Source organism: Ambystoma mexicanum, chromosome 13, assembly GCF_040938575.1.
Source record: "Ambystoma mexicanum isolate Mex_15411 chromosome 13, UKY_AmexF1_1, whole genome shotgun sequence".
Lineage (NCBI taxonomy): Eukaryota > Metazoa > Chordata > Amphibia > Caudata > Ambystomatidae > Ambystoma > Ambystoma mexicanum.
In genome coordinates this window covers 31,157,231-31,181,371 of record NC_090938.1, presented here as the reverse complement: position 1 = coordinate 31,181,371, position 24,141 = coordinate 31,157,231, and the positions used below count along the sequence as shown (strand labels likewise).

The 24,141-nt window shown below is 47.1% G+C and overlaps 1 protein-coding gene across 5 annotated transcripts in view; it reads left to right on the top strand.

Moving 5' to 3' along the window:
- ATP2B4 (ATPase plasma membrane Ca2+ transporting 4) overlaps window positions 1-24,141 on the top strand; it is an 803,527-nt gene that overhangs the window by 736,349 nt on the left and 43,037 nt on the right. For all 5 annotated transcript variants that reach the window (XM_069633088.1, XM_069633085.1, XM_069633084.1 and 2 more), the window contains 2 exons: window positions 22,228-22,335; window positions 22,978-23,160. In XM_069633088.1, coding sequence (XP_069489189.1) covers window positions 22,228-22,335; window positions 22,978-23,160 — 291 coding nt within the window. The remainder of the gene's footprint in view (window positions 1-22,227; window positions 22,336-22,977; window positions 23,161-24,141) is intronic.

Sequence of the window (24,141 nt, the reverse complement as noted above, 5' to 3'; positions counted from 1 at the left end):
GCGACCCCTGCTACTTGACCAGGCACCCCACTCCGGAGAGTTTGGTGGTGCAGGCGGCCACGGCCCCGGCGAAGCAGGCGTCGTACCCTACCATCCCTCCTGATAGGGACGACAAACGTTTTGATGGCTGGGCGAAGAAAGTGTTTTCTTCTGGTGGTATGGCGCTTCAGGCGGCCAACTCCATTTGTGCCTTGTCGCGTTTCACGCACACTCTGTGGAACTGTGTTGCGTTAGCGGCTGAACATATTCCCGAAGGGGACGAATGGGATGGTTTCCTTGCTATGGTCCAGGATGGTAAGGATGCCATGTGTGAGTCCGTTCAGTCGGGTTTGGACTTAGCTGAATGCGTCAGTAGGTCCATGGCGGCGAGCACCGTGATGCGCAGGTTTGCGTGGTTGCGGAAGTCGGGGTTTGCTCCTGATGTGCAGTCCCGGCTCCTCAACATGCCCTTTGACGGTGAACACCTTTTTGGCAGCAAGGCTGATGAGAGCCTTGAGAGGTTGCAGACCTCAAAAGCTGCAGCGAAGTCGTTGGGCGCTGCAGTTCGCCAACCTCCGCCTTTTCGTCCTAGGGGACAGCAGTGGAGGGGTGGTTCCTTTCGCTATTACTCATCCTTCAGTAAAGCGAGAGGAGCTGGCAGTCACAGAGGCCAACGCAGGGGTACCAGAGGTGGACGACAGGGTACCCGTGGTGCCAAGGCCGCTCGGGCAGTTGCCTCTTTGCCCTCAGGTAACGCCGCAGCCGCTCCCACTCAGTCGTGAGGCCATGTCCCATGGTTCGCCGGTTGGGGGAAGGCTGGCGCAGCATCTTGTAGAGTGGCAAGCCATTACTTCAGATGTGTGGGTTCTGGAGATCATAACCCACGGCTACTGTCTTCCCTTTCGGCACAGGCCTCGTGACAATCCACCGGGGAACCTCTCTTTGCAGAGTCCGGATCCGCTCCTTGCGCAGGATATTCAAGCCCTGCTGGAGAAAGGCGCCATAGAACTGGTGCCTGTAGCGGAGAGGAACAAAGGATGGTATTCCCCTTATTTTTTGGTTTCGAAGAAAGACGGGGGATTGAGACCCATCATGGACTTGCGCGGTTTGAACAAACTCCTCAGGAAGGACAAGTTCAAGATGGTTACTCTCTCTCAAGTCCTCCAGGCCCTTCAGCTTCAGGACTGGTTGGTGTCACTCGACCTCAAGGATGCTTACTTCCATGTGCCGATCCATCCCAAGCACAGGAAGTACCTGAGGTTCGCGGTTGGCGACTTGCACTTTCAGTTTCGGGTCCTGCCGTTCGGATTGACCTCCGCCCCGAGGGTTTTCACCAAGCTCATGGTGGTGGTGGCAGCGCATCTCAGGCAAGGGGGGATTCACGTCTACCCCTACCTGGACGATTGGTTGATCAGGGGGGGCTCTCCCGAGCAAGTCCTGGATCATCTGTCGGTCACCTGTCGCTCCCTTCACAGGCTGGGCTTCTCCATCAATTTAAAGAAGTCCCATTTGACGCCAACACAGCGGCTCCAGTACATCGGAGCAGTGCTCGACACTTCCCTGGGGCTGTGTTTTCCTCCACAGGTGAGGGCTCTTCACATTCAGCAGATGGTGCACAAGTTTCAGCATGCCCAGACGCTCCCAGCGTTCGAGTTCTTGAGGTTGCTCGGCCTCATGGCATCCTGCATTCTTCTGGTGCCAGAGGCTCGCCTACGGATGAGATCTTTGCAGTGGGCACTCAAGACGCAATGGTCGCAGTCCTCCGGCAGGATGTCGGACTCGATTCAGGTGCCGTCCTCGGTCGCCCGGGACCTTCTGTGGTGGGCCGTCGAAGGCAACTTGATGAGGGGGGCTCCATTTTGGCTTCCCTGGCCGGAGGTGACGATCGTGTCGGATGCATCCCTCACGGGATGGGGAGCTCATGCCAACGGGCTGACAGTCAGCGGTCGTTGGTCTCTGTCGGAGGCCAGACTCCATATCAATCTGTTGGAGCTGAGGGCCGTCAGGCTAGCCCTGAAGGCTTTTCTGCCGTCTGTGCGAGGGAAGAATGTCCTGATCCTGACGGACAACACAGTGGCCATGCACTACCTCAACAAAAAGGGGGGGGCAGGGTCACTTCCTCTGTGCAGGGAGGCGATGCAGCTCGAGTTCTGGGCCATCCAGCAGGAAGTTTCGATCTCGGCAGTTCATCTGGCCGGAGCCGAAAACGTGACGGCGGACGCTCTGAGCAGGCAGAGCGCGATCTCTCACGAGTGGGAGTTGGCTCAGGAGATTCTCCTGGAGATCTTCGCCCTTTGGGGGACCCCTCAAGTGGATCTCTTCGCCTCCAGTGTCAACCGGAAGTGCGAAAGGTTTTGCTCGCGGGAATTTCCTCCAAAAGGAGCCTTAGGAGACGCGTTCGTGGTGGAGTGGTCCTTCCCGCTGCTGTACGCGTTTCCTCCAGTCCCCGTCATCCCGCAAGTGCTGCGGAGGTTACGGAAGTTCGGTTCCCGGATGATCCTCATTGCTCCACCGTGGGCTCGGAGGACGTGGTACCCGGACCTTCTCGACTGGTCCATCTGCCCTCCACGTCGTCTTCCCTACCGAGACGATCTGCTCTCTCGGGAGGGGGGTCAGGTTCTCCATCCAGAGGTCAGATCCCTCAACCTTCACGCTTGGCTTCTGAAAGGTTGAGGTATAAGGATTGGGACCTCCCTGAGGACGTGATGGAGGTGTTGCTTTCGGCACGAAGGCCAGCAACAAAGTCTTTGTACCGGTGCCGTTGGCGTAAGTTCTGCGACTGGTGCAGAGTTCAGAATGTGGATCCTTTTGCATGTGACATCCCCATGGTTCTGTCCTTTTTACTTTCTTTGGCCCACAGGGGCTTGCAAGTGGGTACCGTTAAGGGTTACCTGGCGGCGCTGTCCATCTTTAAGCGCTCGTCTGAAGAGTGTTCTTACTTTAAAATCCCTTTGATTTCACAGTTCCTGAAAGGGCTCACTAATGTGTTCCCTCCGTCACCTTTCCTGGTGCCCGGTTGGGATTTAAACCTTGTTCTTAAGTTTCTTATGGGTGCTCCGTTTGAGCCTTTACATTCTTGCCCTTTTAGGCTGTTAACTCTGAAAACTGTGTTTTTAGTTGTGGTTACTTCCGCTCGCAGAGTGAGTGAGTTACAGGCACTTTCAGTTAAGCCTCCCTTCACTGTATTTCACAAGGACAGGGTTGTCCTTAGAGTTCGTCCTTCTTTTCTTCCGAAGGTAGTGACGGAATTTCATTTGGCCCAGAAGGTTGTTCTTCCGGCATTCTATCCTCCTCCGCATCCTTAAGGAAGAGGAGAGGCTCCATAGGCTTGCTCCTAGGAGAGCTTTAAGCTTTTATGTTTCACGCATGTCCCGGGTCAGAGTGGATGATCAACTCTTTATTGGTTACGCTGGAAAGCGTTTGGGGCAAGCTGTGACGAAACAGACTTTGTCTCGCTGGATTATTTTGGCCATCTCGGAGTGCTACCGCTTGGCGGGTAAGGATCCACCGGCTGGCTTGCGGGCCCATTCTACCAGGGGTATGGCTGCGTCTACTGCCCTGCAGAGGGGTGTTCCTATTCGCAACATCTGTGATGCAGCCACCTGGGCTTCAGTACATACATTTGTACGTCACTATTCCCTCGATTCCATCCGGGCACAGGATCTGGCCTTTGGCAAGGCGGTCCTTTGCTCTGCTATTTGATTGGCTGTTCTAAATTTTGATTCTAAATTCTTTCCCTCCTCCTTGCTTTGGTACTGCTTTGGGAGTCTGTCATAGATATGGAATACGTCGGAGGACCCAATCCCCTCGAAGAACAAGTTACTTTCTTACCTGGTAACGTTCTTTCGATGGGATGGTCCGACGACGTATTCCATATCGCTCCCGCCCTGCCTTCCCCGCTGCAGAATTTCTTTTGCGATTGCAGCTTACGTTCCGCAAGGCTTTGTGTCTGACTGGCAGTTGACTTATGTCACACGTTCTGGAGGAAAAAACTACAACTGAGGCTATGGGCGTCGTGCGTCCTACTTATCACATCGGATGACGTCGGACGTCGGAGGAGGTCCTCGACGACGGCGCATCGACGTCATCGACACAGACGCCGAAAAGTTTCCGAAGCAGCACAGCTGTGGTGATTACATGTCATAGATATGGAATACGTCGTCGGACCATCCCATCGAAAGAACGTTACCAGGTAAGAAAGTAACTTGTTCTTCTTGTAGCATTGACATCAGCCCGCAGGGTAAGTGAGTTACAGGTGCTTTCTAGAGGTCCTCCTCACACCATCTTTTATAAAGACAAAGTAGTTCTTAGAGTGAAACCATAATTTTTGCCAAAAATTGTTTAAAATTTTCACCTGTCACCAAAAATATCATTGCCCACTTTTTACCCTCCTCCTCACGCAAGTAAGGAAGAGGAACGGCTACATAGACTAGATCCCAGAAGAGCTCTTAGCTTCTATATTTCAAGATTGGCAAAACTACGTCAGTGTGATCAACTTTTTGTGGGGTACACTGGCCGCAAATTGGGACTTGCTGTAACTAAACAAACATTATCTAGATGGATAATTTTGGCTATAACAGAATGTTAAAGGTTGGCTGGGAAAGAACCACCAGATGGGCTGAGAGCTCATTCGACCAGGGGCATGGCAACAGCGCTAAAAGGGTGTCGCTGGACAATATATTTGTGCAGCAGCCACATGGTCATTCATGCATACATTTATAAAACATTATGCTCTAGACTCAACTTCTTCTCAAGGAGGTCTGCTAAATCTGTACTCCATTCTGTACATGACTAGAATAATTCTGTACTCCCACTTCCAAAACAAAACTGCTTTGGGAGTCTATCTAATATGAGGAATACGTGGGAGGACACAATCCATTCGAAGAACAAGTTACTTACCAACTGTAACGTTCTTTCGATTGGCTGTTCCTCCCACGTATTCCTCATTGACCCTCCCAGCCAACCCCACAGTACAGTTTACGTGATTTACACTCTAAATTCATTTAAGGCTTGGGTCAAAAGAGGCACGCCATTAACTACAATATATGAACAAACAAAACTGAAGGCAATGGGCGCACTCGAGGCATTTATACAGCGGATGACGTCGGTGCTCGACGGATGCCGCCGAGGGACATCGACGCCGCGGCCTCGAGGGGAGCGCCCTCTGGTGGAGAGATAAAAAATGTCCAAAGCAGCAAAGCTGAAGGTAAGGATCTATCTAAGATGAGGAATACATGGGAGGAACATGCAATTGAAAGAACGTTACAGTTGGTAAGTAACTTGTTCTTCTACAGTAAAGGACTGGTTGTAGTCAGGAGCTCTCAAGACTGGAGCTTGACAAAGGGCTTTCTTAATTCCTTCAAATGCCTTGGTGCACTCCTCATTCCACCTGACCTTCTTGGGGGAATTTGGGTGAGGAGATCACGTTCAAGGGAGAAGCTATGGTCCCATAGTTCTCAATGAAGTTCCTATAGTAACCTGTGAGACCTAAACATTTTCTCACTTGGGTTTGAGTAGTAGGGATGGCCCAGTCTTGTACAGCTTGTACTTTGCTAGGCAATAGACTTATTTTACCTTCTCCATCCTCATGTCCAAGGTAGACCACTTTACTCTGACCAATTTAACATTTACTAGCCTTGATGGTCAGATGGGCCTGTTCAAGAGTCTGCAAAACATATCTAAGGTGGTCAAGATGCTCTTAACAAGTGTGTCAAGAAACCACACATTGTGTGACATTCCCTGCCTAATACCCATCTACGCCGTCCTCTTACACAGCGTATTACATCTACAGGTATGGCGCCCTTCCTCCATGTTGGACATTGCCTAGGCAATGCTGGAAGCCTCTGCATGCTAGGCGTATGTGGTTTCCATGGGAAACGCAGGTGCTCGTTGGCACGTCGCACGCACTGGTTCTCCAGAAATATATGCAGCGTTTGAATTGAGACCAGTGATTCTGATTAAAGTTGTTTCCTGTTACCTTCTGTATCCCGTTACTCTTGCTACTTCGTTGCTGATATGTTTTTCTGCCTATCGGATTCCGCCTCCGGCTCATCCTTTTTTCTAGTTTGCTTCTGGTTATGACCCTGCGCTGCCCACGGCCCTCCTTGACTAAAGTTTTGTTACTTCACCTGCCCGCTCAATGCCGACTTTTGCTACGCCTTGGACTCCTTTTGCATCACGTCTTGTTACACTATTGCCTGCACGTGGCCAAACTGCCTGTTCCCTGACTCCTATCGACTCAGAATTTGTTTCTACAGAGACGCTTTACTGAATACTGCTATTTACCACTATCTGACTCCTATGGATTGCTTTTCTATTCGCGAACGGCTTGTGCACGGACTAGAGACGCTACCCAGTGATTGTGCACCATCTTGTTCGCTCAAGCGTCCTCGTACCTACGGGTATAGGTCCTTTTCCCTTGCAGTACATTTTTCTTACCTGGATACCGAACATTCTGACCTTCAACTCCACTCCATGGTAAGATTCATTCACTACTGTGATACTTCTGACACTAGAGCTCTGCTCTGGAACTTACTCTTATCCTTTCTTGTTACAGCAAAACCTGTTCTTTCTGAGAAACGTTTGGGGACACCACTGGGCCAGTCACTACACAGCTGCTAGCGTCCTTTTAGGAAATCAATCCTCACTTAGAGGTTAATCTCTCTCTCTCGCTCTCTCTCTGTTACTATTGAATCACACATTCATGCCACTAATTGCTGTTCCTTCTATTTTTACAGCTGGCGTGTTCGTGGTGTGTGTACCCTGCTCTTCCGATTAATTGATACCTCTGCTTGTCAGACTTGAACAACAGAGAGATACATTAATAGGAAGATCTTTGTTGGAGAGAAGATCTGACGGTCACGGTCTGGGTTCCGCCATCCTCGATTCCATCGGATCTGGCTGGTATTTTCTGGAAGTACTTAGGGGGTGAGTCACAACAGAATCAGTAGCCTTAACATAGACACTTCTGACACATTGGCCACCATTGTTCAGTTAGTATCCGAACTACGTGCAGACATGACAGCGGCTCATGAAGCCATGCATCGTCGTATAGACACACTACAGGAGTTGACTTGCTTACCTCAGGCAGAGGTCTCGGCCCTGGCAACCGCCTCTGGTTCGGGTTACCCGTTGCCTAGGCAGGATCCAGTTCCCGTACTTAAGTCTACCCAATTCCCTCTGGCTCCTCCGGAGAGGTTTCATGGTGACCCAAAAAACTACAGAAAATGTATTAATTAGTGCAACCTCCACTTTCTGTGCCGTCCGGCATCCTTCCCTGACTCCACTACCAAAGCTGCCTTTTTTGCCATACCTGGGTGGTATGGCTGCAACCTGGGCCAACCTCTTACTGGAAAACAACAGTTATATGCTCTGACTGTGACGCATTAATTAATGTCATGAGTCGTGTCTTCGACACACAATATAAAACACAGGCCACTGACCTAGAGTTATTGAATCTTCAGCAGGGAGGAGACTCCTCTACTAACCCACGTTGCTAGGTTTAATCAGTTGATAGCAGAAACTGGGTGGCCAGAGGGCAAGAAAGCTGTTATTTTCTACAAAGGCCTTTCTGAATCGTCAAAAGACACTCTGACCACTGTCCCAGTGGTTCCTACCGATTTCCCTGCTCTGCTAGATCTGGTGCTCCAGATTGATGCAAGAAAGGAAAGGAAAGGCGAGAAGAGACCAATTCCTCTGGTTCCCATACGTTGCAAAGTCTCGGGACGTGGCGATACAGAGCCAATGCAAATCTGTGCTGTTCGTGGTCCCCTATCACCTGCAGAGAGAGAGACGTAGAAAAAACAATCTTTGTATGTATTGTGCTTTAGCTGAGCATTTATTAGTCTTGTCCTAAAAAACCAGCCAAGAAACCGGGAAACGCCAAAGCTCGACAGTAAAAGGAGTCCGATTGTCGAGTTCCTCAGCTCAGGACTCCCCAAGTACCGGTTCTGTAACTGTTTACAGCCACCGTTATGTTTTCATTCCCTTCGGGGAAACCATAAACAACATTGGCCGTTACCGACTCAGACACCACGGGCAATTACATTGATTTACATTACGCCCTTGAGATGGGTATTCCCGTCATCACTAAACCCCCAACCTGAGGTTGTGAACGGGGTGGACGGTACAGCCCTCGCTTTCTGTCTAGTGACAGAACGTATTTGAGACTTGAACATGTCCACTGAATGTGGACATTGTGTCCTTCACCTTTGATCTGATCACTGCACCCCAATTCAAGATCATCCTTGGTCTGCCTTGGCTATCTCAGCATAATCCCGCCATTGATTGGCAAAACCTTGATATCTGTTTTTTTGTCCGATTTCTGTGAAACCCATTGCCTTGGTACTGACACCTCACAAGCGGTTGACCCTTGTTGACCTTTACTTGATACTGCTGCTATAATAGGAGCTATTTCGACCACACAGGTCACGCTCGCTCCTTCGCAAGGAGTATGAGGACTATAAAGATGTCTTTGACAAGGGTAAGGCTGAACAGCTACCTCCTCATTGGCCATATGACTGCCCCATTGACCTGGTTCCTGATGCCAGAGTCCCTACTGGTCGTGTATATTCTCTCACCCAGAAGGAAGACATAATTCTGAAAGAATACTTAGATAAAGCCTTGCTCATGGGTTTCATACGCCCCTCTAGGTCTCCCGCTTCATCACCCTTATTTTCCGTCCCTAAAAGGGGGGTGACTTGAGGCCCTGCATTGACTACCAGGGTCTCAACGCCATCACAGTACGCAACCAATATCCATTGCCACTGATATCTGTCCTGGATCAACTAGGGTCATCTGTCATTTTCACGAAATTAGTTTTGCCTGGGGCCTACAATCTCGTCAGAATCAGGAAAGGAAACGAATGGAAGACAGTCTTCAAAACATGTTATGGTCTCTTCGATAATCGGGTTATGCCCTTCGGTCTCTGCAACGCCCCGGCCATGTTTCATTTCTTTAATGAATGACTTGTTCCAGGACATGTTGGACAAATTTGTTATAATCTATTTGGATGATATATTGATCTACTCCCCATCCTGTAGTCAACACGTCCTCCGTGTCTCCGCTGTGCTACAAAGCCTCAGAGAAAACCACCTGTATGCCAAGGCCTAGAAGTGCATATTTCATGCCAAGGAAGTGGAATTTCTTGGTTATGATCTGACTAGCAAGGGGGTATGGATGAACCAGGCTAAGGTAAAGTCAGTGCTTGACTGGCTGGTGCCTACCACCTTGAAATCCATACAGTCCTTCCTCAGTTTTGCCAATTTTTACAGGAGGTTCATCAGGTCCTACTCCTCTGTGGTTGCTCCTTTAACCATGCTCACCAGCAACAAGGTCCCTTTCTCCTGGAATCTCGACTTTTGCTACGTCTTGGACTCCTTTTGCATCACGTCTTGGTGCACTATCACTCGCGTTCCTGGACTCCTATCGACTCAGAGTTTGTTTCTACAGAGACGCTTTGCTGAATACTGCAATTTACCACAATCTGACTTCATGGATTGCTTTGCGATTCGCGAACGGCTTGTGCACCGACTAGAGACGCTACCCAGTGATTGTGCACCATCTTGTTCGCTCAAGCGTCCTCGTACCTATGGTATAGGTCCTACTAACTTCCCTTGCAGTGCGTTTTTCTTACCTGGATATCAAACATTCTGACCTTCCAGATCCCTACAACTCCACTCCATGGTAAGATTCATTCACTACTGTGATACCTCTAATGCTAGGGCTCTCCTCTGGAATGTACTCTTATCCATTCTTGTTACAATAAAACCTGTTCTTTCTGAGGGACGTTTGGTGACACCACTGGGCCAGTCACTACACTGTAGCTACCCTCCTCTTAGGAAATCAATCCTCACTTTCAGGTTAATCTCTCTCTATATTGCTGCTGAATCACACATTCATGCCACTAATTGCTGTCCCTTCTATTTTTACAGCTGGCGTGTTCGTGATGTGTGTACCCCACTCTTCCGATTAATTGTTACCTCTGCTTGTCATACTTGAACAACAGAGCGATACATTAATAGGAAGATCTTTGATGGAGAGTAGACGTGACGGTCACGGTCTGGGTTCCGCCATCCTCAATTTCATTGAATCTAGCTGGTATTCCCGGAAGCTCTTAGATGGTGAGTCACAACTAAGTGGCGCTAAACACTGCAATTTCATCCAAGTATGCCATGCAGAAGTCCTCCATCCCATTCAGAACATGATTTACCATCCTTTGAAATGTAGCAGGTGCATTTTTGAGTCCAAAAGGCATAACCTTAAAATGGTAGAGGCCTCATGGTGGTAGAAAATGCAGTTTTCTCCTTGGCATGGTCTATCAGCACTATTTGCCAATAGCCTGATGTTGGATCAAATGTATTGAGGAACTTGGCTGAACCAAGTTTATCCACCAGCTCATCTGTCCTAGGTAAAGGATGGGCATCGGTCGTAGTGACTTCATTAAGAGCTCTATGATCCACACAGAATCTCAACTCCTTGGATCCTGCCTTTGGCACTAGTCCAACTGGAATAGCCCATCGACTTGTAGATGGCTCTATTACCCAAGATCAAGCATCATCTTGACCGTTTTCTTTATGTGGGTTCTTACATGGTCGGAAATTCTGGAACCCCTGCTTTTGACAGGGAGACAGTCACCAGTGAGTATATCATGCTGGCCCCAAGGCGTCAAGCCTGGTTCCAGTAAAAACATGGAGGCAAACTGATTTAACAGAACTTTGCACTCCACCTGTTGTTTCAGAGTCTGACCAGAAGCGAGATTAGCTCCTATTTTTCTATCTAAAGGCTGTCCCCTGAGAAGGTCAGATAGAGGTTAAATCGCCTCCTCCTCTTAATCAGATGCTAACAGCAAAGCTCCTAGTTCTGGTCTGGATACATATGCCTTTAGGCGGTTAGTCTGAAAGACCCTTGGGTCCTCCTTGGGATTGCCCAAGTCCACTAAGTAATTGACCTCTCCAAGTTTGCCCACACCATGAAGGGTCCAATCCATTTGTCCTGTTAGGCCCTCTGCCTTGTAGGTACCATAACTAGAACCAGGTGGTCTGGAGTAAACTCCACCATGTTGACCTTCTGGTCATGCCAATGTTTAACCAGAGCCTAACATGCTTTCAAGTTATCAGAAGCTTCTGTCATCATTTGTGTAATTCTTCGGAGACTTAACACATAGTCAGTGACTCTCACTGGCATCAGGGAGGGAGCACTCTCCAACCCTTCCTTGATTAGGGCCAATAGACCTCTAAGCAGATGACCATAGAGGACCTCAAAGGGGATTAAACCGACTCCTTCCTGAGGGACTTCTCTATAAGCAAAGAGAAGGCATGGCAGTAGAAGGTCACACTTTCTTCTAAGGGGTTCTTCTGAAGCACCTATCATGCTCTTCATAGCTCTATTAAACCTCTCCACCAACCCATTTGTCTGTGGATGGTAGGCAGTTGAGAACTTGTAAGTCACTCCACAGTTTTTCCACATGGCCTGCATGTAGTGGGACATAGAATTGGTCCCCCGGTGTATTGCTCTCCCCCGAAAAGTGCACGAAACTACCATAATGTAAGTATAGAGCAAATACTTTGAACCATAACCAGATACACAATAACTCACAGCCATGCACTCTTAGAAGATAATCAGCTCTTTACGGCTATTTATTCAAAGCTTACAAGTGAATAGAAATAACTCATAAAAATAATAAGGACATAAATCACAGAATAAGTAAAGAAGTCAAAAAGAAATACATCACCGTGAGTGTAACAGAATTCCTCATCTCGTCCAGAAGCGGCTGGAAGACCCCGGGAACAGCGAGGCCGAGAGCACAACTGCTCACAGGAAGGCCGGACGTAAGCGTCCTTCTCCGGCTGAAGTCTCACCTGACCACCTCCGTGCTTCCGCATATATACACACTCCACAAAGGGGAGTTAATTCTCGAACATTCTGGAAATTGCACTTGCGCAGTTGAGGAACAGCCGCTGGTTGCCAGCTGGGTCAATTGAGAGCTCCCACCAAGAAGCGCAGGGCCTAAAAACATGCTCCACGGAGAACAGTAGTAAGCCATAACAACGTTAGCTTTCCCAGCAGAAATGGCCTTGACTGCATACCAGGTTGGGAAAAGCATGTTTGTCTCAGCACTGTGAATCTAACACTCAGCAAAATGTGTGCAGCATTTCACTACGGTATGAAGTAAATATCCAACATGGCTCGAGCGCTCCCAGAATGCATTGCGCACCCGCGCCATTTTGGATCAAGCATAAATCAAGCATAACACCTGGTGTGAAATAACCTCCTTAGGAAAACCAACCCTGGTAAAAATACCAAGGAGGCCCTTATCCACTGCCTGAGCAGTAACAGTCCTCATAGGTATGGCTTCAGGATACCTGGTAGCATGGTCTACCACAACCAATATAAATTGGTTGCCTGAAAAGGTGGGAGGGTCTAGGGGACCAACAATGTAAATCCCTACCCTCTCAATAGGAACACCCACCACTGAGAGGGGCACCATTCTTGGCTCCACTCTTGCCAGAAGTCTGACATGTGTGACAGCTTCTACAGAACTTATCTACATCAGACCCCATTTTAGGCCAGTAGAAATCTAGAGAAATCCTCGCCTTGGTGGTCTTAAAAGTTAAGTGACCAGTCAGAGCAATCTCGTGGTCTAACTGTAGAAACTGGGATCTCGCCAACTGAGGCACTACAAGTCTTCTGTAGTCCCCTGGGGTAGACTCACTGTAAAGGAGGCCATCCTCCCAGTATAGCCTGTGCTTACTGTTATGATTAGATATGCCTGCAATAGAGTGGAATGTTGAGATGGAAGGCAGAGCGCCGAATGTTTATCCATGAGTGAGTGTTCTAGGGTGGTCAGTTGAAAGATGTAAGCCCTGAGAGAGGATGCCAGTGGGTGTCCCATTTTCCCCATGACTTATCTGACATAAAGAAGTTAACTTATAAGCCCAAACCAAGTAAAGAACTTACAGTTAACAAGAAGTTGCCGGAGTCATTTGTAACCAGACCCAGTACATAACAATGGCGACGAGGATCAAGCTGGTTTTGCTGAGGGGACAGCAGCACCAATGATGGACACCCACAGCACCCCCAAGAGAAGAAATCCTCTCTCCGCGAAGGGCGCAAATTGGCAGAAAGGGCGCTGTATGCGAGGCGTAGTGAGGGCAACCTTGGCCGATAATGAAGGGCTACAAATGTATTGGAAGCTGCAGATGCCCATTAAAGTGCTCCAACAGCTTGTGGGACCAGAGAAAGCCAGTGCTGTAGAGAGAAGGCAAAGCGGTGCTGCAGGACCATTGATAACCAAACATAAGTGTTTCAGATTTGTACAGCGCTACTCATGCCCTTCAAGAACTATGACTGGAGCTACCCGTTGTTTTAAGTGGCATTTTGGTCAAGGAGCACTTTGCTATCAGTTTGCCCCAAGAAGAAACGGTGTGCTGCAGAGACAATGTGTCTTATATGACCATTAATTAATAAGAATTGGCAAAATTACAGTGAGGGAAGCACTTTCAGAGCCGCAAAAAAAAAATGACCACCTACCGGCATTGATGATATGACTGGCGCCGGCCTGTGGGATGGCGCTTTCCGGGGGAGTTGTCTCTGGCCCTAAAAGGAGAAGTGGGTGAGTGTCGGCAGAGTTTGTTGGTGCAGAGAGCTCCGTTTCCCTCAGCTTCCCGGTCCGACTGATGACGTCGGGTGGAATGCTGAAGGTGTTTGTGATGGTGCTGGCATTGATTGGCTGCGACATTTAGCTGCTGTTCTGGAGTGTAGGAAAGGAGAACACAGCAACGTGCAATAGAGAGGTCCAATCACGTGCAATGCTGCACAGCGCTATCTGGGTTCTTTGCTCTGCGAGCTGCGCAGAATGAAGTTAACAACACAAGAACGACTGCCGTATCATACTAGGAAAGGGAGCCCAAAAATAGAATTGACTTCGTCCTGTGCTGTTTGAGGAGAGAGCCGAGCCAATGGTAACTTGAAAGAAGCATGTTGCATTTCATTTTGATGTTTGGCCTTTTTAAGGGACTTTTGAGCAATGAATCATTTGGCTGCGTAATGAGGAAAACATGTTGGGAGCGGCTGCTATCGACTGACAGCAGTGATGGATGCAGGCAGAGGGGGCCGGGTTCCCCACACCAGCTACTTTTGTATAACGTTAGTGCCAGCATGGAGCAGGAGGAATGCCATTGAACTGCCGAGATCTAATGGTTTAGAGGTTTCCCATGGCACAGTTTTGAACACTTTTTTTTTTTTAACAGTTTTTCCTTCATTTTGAAGTGGAAGTGATAATACAGAAGAACTTATGAAATAAAATGTGTTTTCCTGTAATGATGCATATTTTAGTGTAATGTATTGTGATTGCATTACTGATCTGATGTCAGAAACAACGTTTACAAAGCGCAGCTGCTATGTGAGGCCTGTCTGAGTTACTGTCATGGAATTCAAGTATTTGCTAAGTAGTGCTGTGCGCTGGGTTGGTATATGCAAGAGCTATGCCTTTGTTTGAGTTGTGGTGTGACAGTTTAAGTGGATGTCGTGGCCTCTGTTGGTAAGGAAATGTATAGTAGTTTTGTGAGGACATACTAATTTGCACTGTTTTGGTTAATGACTTGTTTTTTTCACAGGTAACATCAAAAAGGACTTTGTAGTAAAAATATATTGAACTCAATAGATGTTTTATACACTTGTTTTTCAAATATTTATGCGCAAATGACCTAAGTGTGTGATGTGACTCTTTGAGAGTGTGGGTGAGTGCAATTGAAGGAGGGATGATATTCCCTATACTTTATGTAAAATCTGGTGGGGGATGAGAATCCCAAGGAAGTTCCGACACTTTGATGTCAAATATTGTGGGGGATGGAGATCCCGACACTGTGGTCATATATTGTGGGGGATGGAGAATCCCAACACAAGTGTGTCAAATGATGGTAGGGATATAGATCCCTGGCATTAAGGGTTCAAAAAAAGTTTGGGTACTCCTATTATGGCTTTAGGCTGTGTGAGGGGTTAGGAGCCCTCAGTGGAGTTTTGTTTTAACACCACTAAGGACTTTGTAAGCTAAATATATATTGGACTCAATTGAGGTATATTACTCTTGTTTTTCAAATATGTATGCACAAATTGCCTGAGAGTGTGCAAAACATTGGGTACTGATGTATAGCTTTAGGCTGTGTGTGGGGTTAGGAACCCTGAATGGTGTAATTTTGCACATTTCGTTGATGGTAGATAGAGGAAGATGGTAGTGAGTGTAGTTTGGTTGTTTTGGGATGATTGATGGATTGTGGGCTGGTTCCCTGGTGTAGAGTTTCATGGTAGGCCAGCTATGGAACAGTTGTTTTGTTTTGGTGAGAGTGTGGCTATGTGTTAGCTAGTGTATGGTCCAGTGAAGGGAGAGCTTTTGCTCGGAATGCTAGCTTAGTAGTTGTGGTTTTGGAAGCTCAGTAAATTATTTTATTGTATATGTATTTGAGTTTTCCCTTTTCTGATTTTTCCCACTGGTTACACCCCGGTGTTTAATGCGGTTGGTTGTCCCTATAGGGGGAAGATGTGCTATCATTAGATATGCCTGCAATAGAGTGGAATGTTGAGATGGAAGGCAGAGCGCAGAATGTTTATCCATGAGTGAGTGTTCCCGGGTGGTCAGTTGAAAGATGTAAGCCCTGAGAGAGGATGCCAGTGGGTGTCCCATTTTCCCCATGACTTATCTGACATAAAGAAGTTAACTTATAAGCCCAAACCAAGTATGGAACTTAAAGTTAACAAGAAGTTTGCAGAGTCATTTGTAACCAGACCCAGAACATAACACTTACCTGGCTCGTGCCCATCCAGCTGGGAAGCTGCCTGTTGGTGTAGTCCTTCAAGAGTAGGACACTCTCTTTGATCTCTGCTGAAGCCTGCCCTAGATGGTCCACCTTCTGCAAGCAGAGTCTGCACCTCAGGATGGTCGTTAGGATCCAGATCTCCAACATAGGGAAGGGCTTTTCCAGCTCTGTTTCACCAGTAGCTGGTTCACCACTTTCTGGTTGATCCACCCACTCAGCCTCAGCTGGTGGAGGAGTCACAGGTGTGACGTTAGGACTGTCCTCTCAGGATGTCCTTAGAACAGGTGTGGCACCTTTGCTCTTTCCCGAGACGTTGGGTTTCCCCTTTGTCTCTTTCCTTGTCCTGGAATTAGAAGGTTGCCCTTCCTGTGGACTGGAAATTAGAGGAGTTTCTGTAACTTCCCATTGAGAGTCATCTAATGTTGCCTCTCTAGCCTATCTAGTCTGCTCCTGCTTCCTTTTACTGGGAGGCCTGGGGGTGCTTGATACAACTCCAAGAGCTTTTAAGTCATTCCCCAACAGGACTCTCCCAGGCACCTCATTCTGTACACTGTCAGATATTTTTACAGTCATATTGTTGCACTAGATGAGAGCTGGTAGTATGGGAATCATCTGGATTGGGCCTCCAGCAAGTTTATTTGAACCTTTGAGTGCCTTAGGAACATCATCAGGGTTGAAAAAGCGTTCATCTACTATTGTAATGCTGGCCCCAGTGTGTCCAATGTCAGGGGTCTCCTGTCCATTCACATCTACACTGCCCTTGTAATATTTGTTGGTATTATCTCGAATAGGTTATACACATCTACATTCTGCTGTTCCCACAGACCCAGGGATACTAAAGCAACACTGGCGGAGACTCCAATGGGGTCTTCAGCCAATAGTTGAAAGTTACCACTTGCCATATGAACTTCTCCCTCAGGGATGAAAGCTAAGGAGGCAGTGTGGACCCCTGAAGGTTTGCCCTTGCATCTGGGATCCCCTTTCACATGGTCAGTTGACCCACAAGCATAACATTTACCAAATGTTTTCTGGAATGGAGGCTTCTGCTGACCTCACTCTGGTTTAGCACCAGAGGTTTCACTAGACTGACCTGGTTTCCCATAGTATTTACCCTTTTTCAGTTTGTGGCCCTCTATTGGGTGGTTGGAATTGACATTCTCGTGTCCATCTTTCTTGTGCTGCTTCCCCTCATCCTTTTTGTGAGTGGCCCCAGAATCCTTGAGTGGCCCTGTTGGCAACTCACAAGTCGGCAGCCTCTGCTAACTTTTTGGGATCAATCTATTTTGAGTCAACCAAGTGCTGTCTCAGCTCAGGAGAGCAGGCATCAAAAATAGACTCTAACAAAAAAAGATTTCTCATTCCTTTAAAGTATCTAGGTTTTTCAAACATTCACACACCGAGGTAGCTCAAGGGGTACCACCCGTCTTTTTGAGGATCCTAAACCTCTTAAGGTACTGAGGAGTTTTCCCGAATCTGGCTATCAAGGTCATCTTCACATTCTCATACTCCAGTCTTTCACGTTCACTCACCTCCATTACAGCATCAGATGCAACCTGGGGAAGCCTAGACAAAAGCCAAGGAATCAGCTGATTCCCTGTGAGACCCTGAATCCCATGATTGTATTCAAAAGCACCCAATCAATCCAAAATATCAAGTTTCACATCATACATACTCACTGCTTCTTTAGGCAGACAAGGCCTCTTGCGACTGGAAGACTTAGATGACTCTGGGAGACAAACATTTTCAAGAGACAATCTTTTCATTTCAAGAGCATGTTGCATTTCCAATTCCCTGAGCTTGATGCCCTGATGTTTGGCTTCAGTGTGAGCTTGCAATCTTTTAAATTCCAATTAAAGTTGCATTTTATGGCTTGAGGCAAAAGGGCAGTTTCAGACAAAGAGGGGCTCCTATCTTGGGACTCCTCTCGCTCCTCTGACACTTCTAAGACATTAGAGTTAGACTTTGAATTATCATCCTCATTATTAATTTCCACATTTTCTGGATTAGTAGGAGTTACAGGCCTACTATCCAAACTTTGGTGATTCGATAACCTTGTAATCAACTCACTTTTATATCCTTTTACAGTAAGATTCCTGACTTTACACATATCTTTCAGTTGATCAGAGGACGAGGCTGGTGCAGTCTCCCACAGGGTACTGTATACAATCTTGCCTAACACAATGTACCTCCCCTAAATCTTTGACGGCTGTTTCGTATACATCGTAAAGTACGTCAAAACAGCATTCTCATCCCAAATTGACACACTAGAACACCTCCACAATCTGCTGCACAGCCCCTTTAGTACTGGGGCCCAGCCTACATCTCGTGAACTCAGGGTTATATTCAAGCTACTGAGACTTTGTCTCAGTCTCTGCAGAGTAAGCAGAGTCCCTCTGGCTTAGATGAAATAGTTGTCCCTCTTCCAGAACAGGGACATGGACTAGGGAATGTTTTGAGCAAACTATGGAAAAAATGTCTGAATTTATTTCTTTTTTTAGAACAATTTCCCACAAGAAAGAGGACTCTTCTTTTAGAAGAAGGGTCTCCTAGGCTTCAAGCCTCTCTTATTCAGCCCGTTTCACACACTGCTGATGAGTCCTCGCAGATTTTCAGATTTTTCCGGATGATTTTTACTATGATCCAGACCCAAGGGGACGACACTCAGATCCAGACACATGGCTTCAGGATACTATTGATCAGTCTACATGGCCAGCTACTCCTACACATCATGAGGCTGAGCAAGGTGTGGTGTTTGGGGATACTGATCCTATTGATCGGCCAGGGGACTCTTGTGCAATTGATGACCAATTACTTTTTAACAAAATTCTTAAAAAAGGCTGCTGACCATTTCAAAATACATGCACAAGAAGCATTCTCTGACCCTGACTTTGTAGAAGACATTTTGAAGGGAAAAAGGCACTCGGGCAGTCTATTCCCTTACTCCATTTTATCACAAAGAGAAAATGTTTAAAGCATCACCTTCTGACCCTCTGTACATTCAGGTTCATGCAGTCCCCATGCGGTCCCAGATTCATTGGTGGTCACTACTAGCAGAAAGCGAGCGGGTTTAAGGGGAGGTTTCCTAAAGTCCTACTGGCAGTAAGACTTTAGTAAGCTAACCCAGTGGTTTGTAGACCCCCCAACTCTTAGTATCAGTCTGTACTAGCTCACAACCTTGGTAGAGTGGTAGAGCAGTCAGGCTACTCTTAAGAGGAAGATGTGAGCTGTAGGTAAGTACGCTGAATCTTAGCTAGACGGGCACAAAAAAAGAAGCACTTACACTTATAGTTATATAAAAAAGTATATATTTATTATATTTACACTAGAATCACTTTAAATACTTCAGACGTTTACACTAGAACACTTAGGAATACTTGCTAATACACTTCAAAGGGCACTTTCACTTTTGTGGTTGTTCGTGGTTGCATTTGTAGCAACGTTAGAAAGGGAAAAAACAATGTTAACGTGTTATCAGTTGTTGCGCAGTCATGAAGTTTATACATTGATGCCTTTACTCTGCAACACGCATATAGTAAAGTCACTTAAAAGGGGGAAAATAGTTAGTGTATCATAAGCTTAGTTTAAGGTTCTAGAGACGGTTTCTTCAACCTAGTAAGTCATTCAAGTCCAAAAACACAACCCTAGCTAAAGGCAGTTCGGAGAGGGTTTGAAGTCTTGACAAGCAGCGAATTACAAAGAGTTCCTGTGGATGTCTTCCAGTTTCTAGTGTTATTGAAGCAGCAAGTTACCCACTGACAGGGGAGACCTTAAAACAGACTTGAGAAGGGGACACGAGCAGCTGGTTGGGTCTGAGGTAAGAGTGGGTTGCCCTGGACACCTCTACTTGCACTCCAACGCTCTGAAGCGACTTCTTGGAATCAGGTAAGCAATACCTTTTTCCCAACAGTACCTTAGGTTAGAAGAAAATGTTTGTGCTGGTTGCTCCACGATGTTGCAGCTCTGGACCTGATCTCCAGATTTCATAGTATGATGACCAAAAGCAGGAGAATGGATGGGCTCTCTCAGCCACCGTCTTGCAGGAGGACCTGTAGCACCACTTTCAGCAACTTCTTGGTTCACTCTGCGGTTTTCAAGTCTTTTCTGCAGCACCCACAAAAGACGCACATTGCCTGGTCAATATTCTTCACTTCCTGAAGTCCCACACTCTGGGAGGGGTTGTGGGTGAGTTGGATCTGATCTCTAGCGTGTCCGTATGGGTTCAGCAAAGATTTGGATGGATTTAGCCTTTCCACAACAATGCACTTGAAATGGGCAACAGGACTCCTGGTATTGGGGTTCCGCAGCTCTGGAAACTCTTAGGTCCTCGGGCGATGGCTCGTTTCAAAGTTCTTCTTGGGACTGGTTGTTCCCACCAGCCAAAGTCAGCCTCTTCAGACCTCCTCTGTCACACAGAAAACGGGGTCAGGAACACAGTGGTCACTTCAAGGAGTTGCAAAGGGTCTGCAGGCGTCTTTAATCATCTTCTTCATCGGTTACTTCAGCTTCCAGTGGTCGACTTGCTTTTCACTCCAGAAGCCTCACCTTTTATACAGTTCCAGCACACACTGCTCTGCAATCTCTCTCAGCATTTTACAGAAAGGGGTGTTTGGCTGTCCAATCAGGACAGCCAGCCACCCTGTGGGAGCTTGTCCTATTCATGCATTCTGGCAGACAAAGTACAGGGGGTGGAACACTTCCTGCCTCCCCAGGCACTCTGAAGGCTAGGCAGGGATACCTACTGGTTTCCCCAAAGGCACAACACACACACAGACCTCACCCTCCCAGGACGGCAGAAGAAGGGCTAGCAAAGAACAACCACGCTAATAATGGCGAAAAAAGAAGGGAGGCCCCAAGTTGGTACTTGGGTGCCCCTATTGTGCACTACCGAGGCTATGACATAGCCTGCGGTACAAGCATCTCACAATAGCTGGTAGAGCACGTCCACTGCCACCAGCCATAACTAGGAGATTGTCTATGTGACAAAAGTCACAGCAGCAGAGATAAGGGGGATACTAGGTAAACCGTTGGCACTCCACATAAGGTGGTTTGTGCCAATCTCTCAGGCCATATAGTTTTGGGAAAGTTACTAAGTATCTCTCTATCGTTAAGAACTGTAGTTACCTGAGGATTTAAAAAAAACAATCTTGAAGGAGGACCTTAAGGGTCCCCAGCAACACTGCCCATATGGAGCTGTGTTCTGCAATTGCAAATACAGATGCCTTTAAGAGCTATGGAGCAGACAGACTCCATAGTACAGGTAGAATAAAAAGAATAGTGTTCCAAAAGACAGAGCCCATAAGAATGAATGAGTGGGAAACGGCTCCACTCATTCAGGATTGAAAGAAAAAGGTCCAGCAAAAAGTGCTGGGAGTCTCACTAAGAGAGGAGATGAGGGACCAAAATGATAAATCTCTTTAACAGTAAGAGGCAACACATGTCAATTATCATAACTGATAATCTGTGACTCTACATTAGCTCGTTATGGGTTTTACTGTTTCCTATCCCCTCTCCTCTGTGTTCTGGCATTGGCATTTACCCATGGGACAGCTAATATGTTCTAGAATGGTTAGAACTTGAACACAATGTGATTAATGATGCACGTTTTTGTCTTAATTACATTTGGGATGAATGTATGATTTTGGGATATGTACTAATATTTGTTGGTTGATTCTGATACACTTTTATGGTACCATTGTTCTTGTTTATCTTACATTTAATGATTGTTGTAGCCTTGAGAAAGACCTTTCGGGTCGAAACACATGTTGGCTACAATACTTAGAAAAACAGCAAAACCTTTATATTAACAAATATGAAGTGCCTTTACAAATATATATGTGGGATAACCCCTTATCACGATTAGAAGGGAAATTGTGCATATTAATATAGGTATAAACCAAAGAGCTTTGCAGCTAAAACACCAACTCACAAGGCCAGAGTGTTGATTAGACGCCCCATGGGCTTGTGGCAGTAGTATTCAGGCAGTGGGCCTAGTGTGCTTGAAATGTATGGGATTGTGGCGGTAACATGCAGGTATTGGACCAATCTGTGTATCTGCCAGTTCTAAAGCAATGCATGCTTCTGTGATTAAGATAGAGGCATTGACCTTGGATGTGTTTCCATCAGCACTTTTGGAATGCATGGGCCTATGGCTGTAAGAGGTAGGCACTGGACTTTGATGGGTTTCCTTTTGCACTTTAGGAATGTCTCGGTGTGCGGCTATAAGAGCCAGCACTTGAATGTTTGTCAGTCAGCACTGTTGGAATGCATGGACTTTTACCAGAAGGAGCCAGACGTTGGGCCATGGTCTGCCCCATTGTCACTGATGGAATGCTTGGGCCTCAGACAGTATGATCTAGCCGTTGGGCAGTGGTGTGTGTAAACCACTACAGGGGGATTCTCTGTTTTTCTGCTGACATGTTGGCGTCTCTCTCCTTAGATCATTATTGTGGAGTTTGGTGGGAAGCCCTTCAGCTGTTCAGGTCTCACTTTGGACCAGTGGTTTTGGTGCATTTTCATTGGCGTGGGAGAGCTGCTCTGGGGACAGGTGAGGTTGCATACACTGCTTGCCAACACAGCAGTCCCGGAATTCTGGCCAACCCCTGTCTCAAAACACCAACCCACCTATTTATGTCCACTAACTTTCCTCCCGGTCTACCGCCCTACTCCACCAACAAATTCTTGCAAACCCCTGTCTTCCTCTGGGGGAGGTTGTTGGAAAAGCTACCTCTTTAGATTTACAAACTCTCCTCTAAACTGATTTCCAAGCACTTTTCACCTTGCGCTTTGCAAACATCCATACATCACTTGCGGAATGGTCTGAGGAAGCAAACCCCTTGGCAAGCAAGCTGCATCTCCTCAAGGCAACACCTAAAATGCTTTCCAGCACAGGACCCAGCATAGACACCAAAGCCACCCAACCATATCTCTAGAGCACCTTGTCTTCTTAAGTCTCCTTTTTTGCTTCTTGCCACCCATTCTCCAGTCTTACTACAACATTGCCAGACCTCATAGTTTGCTTGTCTTACTCCTCCTGTTTGCTCTCTTTTAATTTATTTATTTTTGCCTTACCAAGCTTGTCCTTTCCACACTCTCGTTCTGTGTCCCTATCCCTGTTCCTCTGCACATCACCTGTGCTTCTTCAGGTATCGTTGCTTGTCTGAGACCAGTCATGTGTTTGTTTCTGCAGTTGATCTGCACAGTTCCAACAAGTCGGCTGAAGTTCCTGAAGGAGGCCGGCCACGGCATGCGCAAAGAGGATATCCCAGATGCGGACTGCACTGAGGGCGGGGACGAGATCGATCATGCTGATATGGAGCTGCGACGTGGGCAGATCCTATGGTTCCGAGGCCTCAACCGAATACAAACACAGGTAGAGTTTCAGGCAGCCATGTTCCTTCAACCTGTGAATGAAAGATGCTCACAGGGCCTACATCATTTGGAGAACGCAGGTTGTTCCGGTGCGAAGGGCCCAGTGCTGCGTCTTTTTAGCATTATAGCTTTTTACTCATGTGTGCTGACTCTTTTGTCTGCTGCAATCATTGCTCCACTCACTCTTTGCCTCCCTTGATCTCCTCACATTGCATTTGACCTAGATCTTCTGTGGGGAGAGCCTCAATATGTAGGAGCTTTTCAGGTCCTATTGCACCCTTCGCTGTCACCAAAGATGACTGTAAGTATTGCTACCAGAAAAATGTAACATTCACCCCTCGTCCTCCAGGTCTGATGTTTTTTCAAATCTTTCCCCCACCCTTTGGATAGTCCATGGATCAGCATCCTGTGATGCAATAGGCCACAGTGCCAGTGGATAATCAATCTCAGGACGATATTAACCAGCAGGACGTCAACCTTGGGGTCCCACCATGGTGCCAACGCTAGAATTGCAATGCGACCAGTACGCTCGCCTTTTGTGTATGTCTCTTGACAGTGAGTCCAGCAAGGGGATAGATAACCTTGTTTTCTTTTCAGAATGGCGTTGGCAAGTACTGGATAACCAGGGCCTGGCGGTGCCTACGTCATCACGCACCATCCTGCATGTTACAGACAAGCTTTTCACCTACCCCTATGCTGAACATTACCTCAGTCCTGAGCTTCTCTACTTTGTTTTACCTCCTTTTGCTGCTGATGTTGTGTTTTTTTGTGGTTAGTCAGAAAAGTCTTCCTGAAATGTTCCTCGAACAACAGGAGAACATGGCCACAGGCTCTGGGCATTATGGCTCTTGTCTGGGCAAGTTTACAGGGCGTATTTTCAGCCAAAGAACAACCATTGCCTCTTAGATTTGGGTGGTTCATATCTCCAGCATTGTGTCCTCCTCAGATCAATATTCTGTAAATACATGCCTGTAATTTAGGA